This window comes from Takifugu flavidus, chromosome 13 (assembly GCF_003711565.1).
Source record: "Takifugu flavidus isolate HTHZ2018 chromosome 13, ASM371156v2, whole genome shotgun sequence".
In the NCBI taxonomy this organism is placed as follows: Eukaryota; Metazoa; Chordata; class Actinopteri; order Tetraodontiformes; family Tetraodontidae; genus Takifugu; species Takifugu flavidus.
The window spans coordinates 12,787,628-12,796,039 of record NC_079532.1 but is presented as its reverse complement, the minus strand read 5'-3'; the positions used below and the strand labels follow the sequence as shown (position 1 = coordinate 12,796,039).

General features: G+C 47.1%; 1 protein-coding gene across 4 annotated transcripts in view; it reads right to left on the bottom strand.

Annotated features, from left to right (window-relative positions):
* Nucleotides 1–5,898: 5,898 nt before the first annotated feature.
* The window catches only part of sema3ab (sema domain, immunoglobulin domain (Ig), short basic domain, secreted, (semaphorin) 3Ab), a 30,721-nt gene continuing 28,207 nt past the window's right edge, over nt 5,899–8,412 (bottom strand). For all 4 annotated transcript variants that reach the window (XM_057051819.1, XM_057051817.1, XM_057051818.1 and 1 more), the window contains one exon: nt 5,899–8,273. In XM_057051819.1, coding sequence (XP_056907799.1) covers nt 7,755–8,273 — 519 coding nt within the window. In that variant the 3' untranslated portion in view covers nt 5,899–7,754. The remainder of the gene's footprint in view (nt 8,274–8,412) is intronic.

Sequence of the window (8,412 nt, the reverse complement as noted above, 5' to 3'; positions counted from 1 at the left end):
AGAAGATTTCTCTCTGAAGACAACGTCGGATTAACTACCATTTAAATGTCGCAAATCTGCCTCAGCACAGGAACAGCGGAGGCAGCTTTTTAACCCCCCCTTCCTCTTTCACTGCTCGTCTTGGATTCTTTCCACCATCAAACTGAAGGTCTGTCCCTTTTTGTGCTTCTCCTTGGGATTCCAGCGATTCCTTGAGCATTTGTATTAATGTGAGGTTTGCTGCAGCGAAAATATTTGCTCTGGGCTATCCGGGTTCAGGAATTCTGCCAAAAGCCAGTCCTAAATGTGGCTTTCGACCTGTCCAATCACATGATGCCTCCCTCTCTCTCTCTATTTCCTCTGTGTAAGAAAGCCCGTTTGACTGAGTGGCGCTGTCTAGAGTTTGTTTGGATAAGCCACGTCCAACTTCTGCGAGTGTCCGTTTCATGCTCCCTGAACAAGATAAGCTTCCTTGACCTTTTGGCCTGCAGAGACACCCCCCACACACACACACACACACACACACACACACACGCACACAAACCTTTTGTGCATTCAGTTGCTGTCCCAACTGTGATAGAGCAAGAAAAGAAAGGAAATTAAAAACTGAAAGCACAATAAACCTTACTTAGCGAGCATGATATAGGCCGGCCTGGAACGATAGCACTGACCCTGCGGGGCTTCCGTCCGCTCAGACGGGGTCAGAGGACAGGTCTCAACAGAAGCAGCGCTCTGAGGGTCCACTGTTCCAAAGCTACTGCCCACTAACCATTTACACAGGTGGCTATCACGTGGAACCCTGTGCTGTTGGAGGCTGGGACGCTGGATCGCCCAGACGCTGATCCGTCAACAAAACATGGCCAAGACTCACAAACGAGGACCGTCTCGGGGCAATTCCTGGAGGTTGTGTCTGAATTCCTGAAGCGCCGAGAAGCGGGAGGCGATTCGCGCTAACTGCGGATGAACGGACGGGGAATCGGACGGCGGCGAAGGCGTCGTAGGTCAGCCCTGATGCAGAAGCCAGGTGTGTTGTGATTGGCTCAGCCCGCACCTCTCTGGTGATGAAACCCTTCAAAGAAATCATCGAGGAGGAAGTCGTCTTCCAGATGGAGGGCGAGACAGGGCCCCTGACAGTTGCCCCCCAAGCAGGCGAGCGTGTGGAGGATGCCGAGATTTTCAACTCAGAGTCTTCAAACGCGTCAAGCTGCCGCAATGTCAACAGTTCTTGTAACCACTTTGAGCAGATTTATAGAAGAGCGCAGAAAGATGTCCGCATTTGCTCCATTATCTCCTTCAGGCGGGGCCAACATCACACGGGGGTCCACAGCCCCGAGGCACCGTAAACACATACAAAGGAATTCCCGTTTTGGGAATATTGCGATTCCAGCGCCGCTGTGAGAGGATGACGGACACTTTTATTTCCTTTGCTTCCCGTCCTTTGTCTCTGAAGGCTGCCGATTGACGGCCAAAGACTTGCACCTCGTCCATCATCACAGCGGCAACGTTCAAGTCAGGCGTCGTACATGGAGCCTGGCACAGAGACGTGCGCCTTTCCGTTAATTGGAGCCATTTCTGCCGCATTTCAGGATGCGTATGTGGCAGAATTCGTTTTCCAGCTGTCCTGAATTACTGTTGGAAGTTCTTATGGAATTCGCTCACTAAAAAACACCCAGGTCTGGTGTGGAAAAACAAAGTGCAGACAAAATAAGGATAATTGACAGCAAATGTGTCCCGATGTCCAGACTTTGGGTGTATCTGAAGGCTTCTTCTTGGCAAATGATGGGCCGGTATCTTTTATTTCCTCCATATTATCCGGAGCGCCAGAGTCTGTTGTGCTTCGCAGCAACGGTCTGGCCCGAGGGCCATCATGCCAAACACTTTCAGCATACCCGGATTTTCAGCGTGGGAGTTGGCTCGACAGAAATCCCAGTCAGTGATCACCAGTAACATGAAGATAGCTGGACATTCCTGCAGAGCGCAGACATCTGATGGGCATCATTTCAGCGCTCTGGTGGATTTCGTCGGTACCTCAGGAAGCTGCATGGGTTCCATTTCCTCCTGTGGAGCCTCTCAGTGCAGCGTTTGTGTTCTCCAGTTCTCCGGGTGATCAAAAACAGGTAGGCCAGGCTGGCTCGGATATTAGCTGCCCATTGATTGGCTGAGGCAACATCTGGATCTGGAAACCTCATGCTACTGCTTCCTCTATGGCTTTTAGTCTTCCATCACATTCCTCCAAGGACATCCTCATGTTTGAAGAACTGGGAAAATGATCTATCTATCTATCTATCTATCTATCTATCTATCTATCTATCTATCTATCTATCTATCTATCTATCTATCTATCTATCTATCTATCTATCTATCTATCTATCTATCTATCTATCTATCTATCTATCTGCCTGCCTGCCTGCCTGCCTGCCTGCCTGCCTGCCTGCCTGCCTGCCTGCCTGCCTGCCTGCCTGCCTGTCTGTCCTGTCTGTCTGTCTGTCTGTCTGTCTGTCTGTCTGTCATGATAGTGTGACAGTAAACATCTGGATATCTGAAAATAAGCTTCATCTGTCCACGTTCAGTCTGCTAAATGTCCCCATAAATGAGTCAAAACGTGACATAAACAGCCAAAGATGGGCTATAAAGCATCGCTGCGGTTAAAGTCCGGCCTGGAGCCTGCACTGTTTCACGCCTCTGCAACCTCCAGCACCTTTGTTTGTCACTCCAGTGGTTTAGTGCGACTGGACCGAGGAGTCCACAAGAACCCTGGCGACAATCGGCCTGACTCAGCGGATAAAGGGCTAAAGACGGGACTTTATAGCCAATAAAGGCAGTTGCTTTTACATGTTTCCAGGAAGGAATCACTTTGTTTGCCTCACTGACTGGATTAAGCGACCAAAATTGAATAAATGGAGACAAGAGCGTAAAGAACGCAGATTGTGTTGACAGGAAAATCTCTCTGCTTCACCACTAATTAGTGATGTGTCGACAGCAAAGAATAGATGTGCTATTCTAATTTAAAGAGAGGCCAAAGAGCTGGTGTAAATGATCCGAGGTGCCGATCTACTCAAAATGAGGTAAATTTAAAAATAACTGAACTGCAAAGGCCAACAGGTAACTTATGGGTTCTATTATTTCAGTGTTTAATGTTGTTTTAAACTATTTAAGTGCTTTGAAGAGCTTGTGTGCTGACAAGGACAAATGTTTATGTAAATGTTTAGGTTTTCTTCAATCCATAATTGATCTTCTATGACACGGGCATTCTCTTTTATTAATATTGGCTCTATAGAGCAGCAGGCACAGATGAGCACAGGGATTTATGCATGTGTAAAGTGTATTTTTAATTCCAGCCCAGCGTGGATAAATCGAAAGGTTTGTACATAGACAACGTCCCAAAGTTTCTGCGGTCTCTAAACTAATGCAGCCGCGTTGGCCTTAAATCTTCCCGATATTCTGTAAGCAGTTTTGAGCCAGTGTGACAGGGGGCTAATCCCCCCGACCCCGTGATGTGTTGCAGGCGTCGCAGACAAACGTTGCTTGAACATGGCCGCTTCCAACACATTAGAAGTGTGGAATGGAGCAGCGAAGTAGCCAGCCTGACGCACGGCAGGCTTAACCTTTGGGGAGCTGACCTTTGCCCCGCAGCAGAGCATGCGAAGGTCAAGCTGGAGGCCATTTATCCATTTTCAGAGCTAATCAAAACCTACCATCAGTCTAAGCATTAGCTGTTACCTGTCAAAGCCTTTCTCCACATTTCACACTAGCATATCATCACAGCGAACTGCACACACACACACACACACACACACACACACACACACACACATGCATAACGATTTACTAGCTTTGGATGTTGCTGCCAGTGGATAAACAATTTAAAAAGTGCTCAAACAGACAGAACACCATGGATCAACTACAGCCACAGCGTAATTGTGTATTTGGAGGCGAGCCGCGCGTGAAGTTTTCAACTGCACGAAAATTGCCTCGCGTTCTGTTTATTTGCAAATAAACATTAGCAATCTGATAGAGTTTGGAAATGTTGTTCTGCAGCTGTCCAAAGAACGAGTTTGACGCGTTCTCCTGTGCTAAAAGAGTCCTTTTTGTCCTTGACTAGCATTTGCGACAAGAATGCGCCTTGGAATTCACACAAGATCAGATTTTTATACTTAAGAGTGTCGTTTTAACAAATGTTCAATCCAATTCTGTGTTCAATTCCAAACATCCTGATTTTTTCCAGAAAAGGACAGCGTCTCTCATCCTAGGTCCATCAATGGCTCTATTATTGAAGCTGACTTTGAGACAGGTGTGGCTGTCTTCATCTTCCACATGTGGAGGACATAGGGCAGGAACTGTCAAGATGTGCTGACGCGGGGCTCTATGAACGCTAGTTCTTCCTGGGCTAACGACCGGGGAGTTGTGAGGGGTCACCTGTGTCATGGGTAAATGTCAGACGTGTTGTGGTTGACTGGATTAGATTAGAGAGACACCCATCATTTACGTGTGAGTGCATGTCTCCCGCAGAACCCTACGGGGCCTAGCGCAGCTTTTAGCCTCTGCAATGTCGACAGCGTGTAATAAACGACTTTGTCTGTGCTCCATTTCTTCCCTGCAAGCCTCCGCGACGGTAGAGAGCCTGTTGCACTGTCAGCTGCCTGCCAGATGAATGTTAACTCACACCTCTGTCAAGAAGCTGCAGCGAGGTGAGGAGTTTTAGTGAGAGGGAACGGACCAGGTGAGTAATCACGCCCCGAGTGTCTTTGAAAATCAAATTCCGCCATTCCAATTTTGCCCTCTGTGGTCCTTCCTGTTCATAAATTCAGAGAATAACAGTTCAGGGAGCCGAGCAGAATTCAGTAATGAGGGAGAGCGTTGAAATGTGGGTTTAATAAAACGTTGGCGTGTGGAGCACAGCACTGGTTTCCACACAATCAAAATCAGCAGCAGAAAGGCATTAACTCCCCTGTATTCTCCACTCTCTTGTGCTCTGTCACTCACATGTCAGTTTTTCCATTGGGTGTGGTGAGCAGTCATTTAGGGTTCCGAGAGGCCGCTCTCACTCATCCATGCTTTTGGCGGTGAGTCAAAAAGGGAGCTGCTATTTTCCACCCCGAGCATCGAGCTCAGCTGTGTTGAGCAGTGCGCAGTTCCGCCACTAGAGGGCAGTCACGCTCTCTGCTGCGTCCATGACAAGGGGGGGGGGGAGTCGAACAAAAACCTTCGTGAAGGTCCAACAAAAACTTTCTCCTGCAATCCTCCACGCATAGTCACCCCTCAAGACTGCTCTGCATTTGCATTTGCTACATAAACACATGAATTGGATCCATATGCGCACCAAAAAATGAATATCTGATTCATGCTATTACAGTTTCCGTGTCAGTGCGTGCGTGTTGTGGGTGAGCCTGTGTGGCCACAGTGAGGGACTAAATTTTATTTTACTTGTCAGGAGTTTTGTTAGATAGCATAGGTCAAAAAGGAGTGAATAAAGGTCTACGTTACCGTACACGTGACCACTAGAGGGGGGTGGTGAAACACACATGAGGTCTTTAACGTGGTTGGGTCAAAGGTAACACAGTTTTGACCCTGCTGTCACACACACACACACACACACACACACACACGCGCGCGCACACAAGACCTCAGATACAATTCTTTACACACAGATTTACCTTCGGTACATGTTTAAGGCAGCAGAGATCACACAAGTTTGGCTTTGGATATATCTAAATATACTGTATATATTGGTCATAATGCTAATAGGTGCAGCTAAATAAACCTTTTGTATCTACCATGACCAAATCTAAATCAGTCAGATACACATCAGTAATGGAACTTCATCATTCTCATTTGGAGCGGCATAATTTGAACTAACTCCGTACAGTCGTATTAATCCTATCAGCCGGCCTCAAAGAACAGATTTAATGAAAGCAGCAATTCACGAAGAGACATTTATTAGATCAGTAGAATACATCACCACCATCATCATGCCCGAAAGCAGCAGCACTTGATTTCCTCGCTGTCGCCATCAGCGAGGCGCCCATTCTTCTCTATGCTTATCTTATCAGTTTTACCCTTCTCCACTGAAAGGTAATCTAGCTTAGCCTGAAAATAGATTTTCCAGCCTCTTTCGTTTGAAAAACACTGAGTGGACGAGGTCCTCCACATACTGACGTGCTGTGGCGGTTGTGGTATCGCAGCGTAGATCACTGACTGTAGCTCATTTAGTGTCGTCCGCAGCTCCCCGGACGTTTTTAGTCCTCGTAACAAATATCTACTTTATTATTTCCACTTTTTTAGTGTGTCTAAGAGGAAAAATATGTACAGATTTGAAATATAGTTCATATTCTGCACCAAATGAGGAAACAACACACTGACGGTGACGGCACGCTATCATTGCTTCTGCAAAAGCGGGACTACTACAATAGCATAGCATTCACATGCACTAACACACAGAGTCACGGGTCTGGAACATAGGACATTATTTTCATATTTACACAAGGACATCAGCTACATTCCATGTGTTTCTGTTTGTGCTTCATACAATTAGGGATTACTAGAAGGATTCCCCCATACTTTTCTTATGACATGACGCTGGGAAGCCTGTCAAAAATATGCTGATTTAAAGGAATGTGGAGAGAAATACGGTGCGTGCATATACCATTAGCTTATTGCTCAAAGCATCTGATATGTTATGCATGTAATTACTATGTAGTGGCATCGGCTGCCACTGTTTGCACTAATGCTGTGGCTGTTTTAGAAGTGGGTGATATAGATTTATTTAATTTAATAAAGAGATAAATAGTCTGCTCATTGAAAACTATTGTACACAGATTCATATTAATAAATACAAGTGGAAACGAGGGTGTGTTCAAAGGAAACCTGGAGGAACCTCACGTGGCATTTTATACACGCTGAGCCGGCCAGACGGATGTGACAGCTGACATCAGCGATCAAGAAAACACAAAACTGAGTAACAAAACCAGAGTTTCTTTGAATAGCTTATCTACAGCACGAGCAAGAACACAAGCAGGAAGTCTCCCAGTTCGTGCCTGCCCTCCAAAGACCTTAAATAAATGTCTATCCAGGGAAAAGACATAAACGGCCAGACGGGCCGTTCCCTTTAGTACGAGTAGAGGCCGTGGAGGGCAGTATTTACACACAGTAGCTACATATCCTTACTTTTTTTATACAAGGAGTGACTGTTTCTTGCAGTGCTCAGGCATCTTTGTCCTCTTGCTGACTGATTTAAGCGCACGTAAAACCCCAAAAGAACCGTCCTGTTCCTGGCAGGATCATCACTTCCTGTAGTTTGTGCTTTTGAATCCACCCAAAGTCCACCCAGTCTCCACGTCTTTTCAGTCCCTCAGCCCTCTGCTGCCTTATTTGTGAAGTAGGAAAGTTTTTATGCGTTTAGATTTGTCTCAGGCTGACATCTAAGCGATGGGAGGCTGACGCTCGGCCATATTTGGGCTCTTCTGTCTATCCAGCTCTTGTGCTGGTCGGTCCCGCTGCGTTGGGGCCACGGAGGGCAGCTGAGATAATATGCTCCAATGGTTTGGCAAGATCGCACATCCCGTTTCCTGCAGTCTTCAGCACCGACTAACTGTAAACACGGCTGCCCACGCGTGGAATATACCATTTGGCAGATCAGAATATCAGTTGGAGGTTTCCAGTCTTTGTGGGGGGGGGGGGTGTCTGTATTTGGGGAAATGAGGGGTTAGGTCTTTAGTTACAGAATGATATCTTGGTGTGGTTTCACATTTTGGCTATTAAAAGTCAGTGTTTATGTTTCAGACGCTGCGGGGGGCCCTCTCAAGCTCGTGTGTCCTGCGGTTCCGTCCCTTCTGCCGCTCCTGCAGGTGTTTCCACTTGGCTGTGAGCCCCTGAGGATGCATGTGGCTGTGAGCGTTCGCCGTAACCTTCTGCTGCTGCTGCTGCTGCTGCTGCACCAGGTGAGCTTTTTGCCTCTTGTGCTTCCTCTCCCTTTTCCAAACCTGCTCGCAGAACTCGTCCACACTGTTCAAAGTGGGGTGGTTCACCAGCGACAGGAAGTCTCTGTACCACAGCTTTTGGGTGGGACCCTCCTGAGGCGGGGAGCGGTCCTGGGCGGGCGGGCTGGCTTCCTCTTCTTCGCGATGTAGCAGATCCTGCAGGCGCTCGGTGTCAATGACCTCCAAGGTGACCTTCAGAAGGGTCTGCATGAATCCGTGCTCCACTGCCAGGCACATATACATCCCAGAATCCTTCTTGCTAAGCGTGCGAATCAGCAAGCCCTGGGCTGTGAGGATGAAGCGCTCTTCAGATTTGATCTGAAATGAGAAGTTGGAGGCAGTCATGTGAAGGACACAGCTAATTATAAAATACAACGGCCCCCTTTAAACAAGACATGTATAATTACATAGAATGACACAGCTGAAGAAATAACAAAGGAATATTACAGTACGGCAC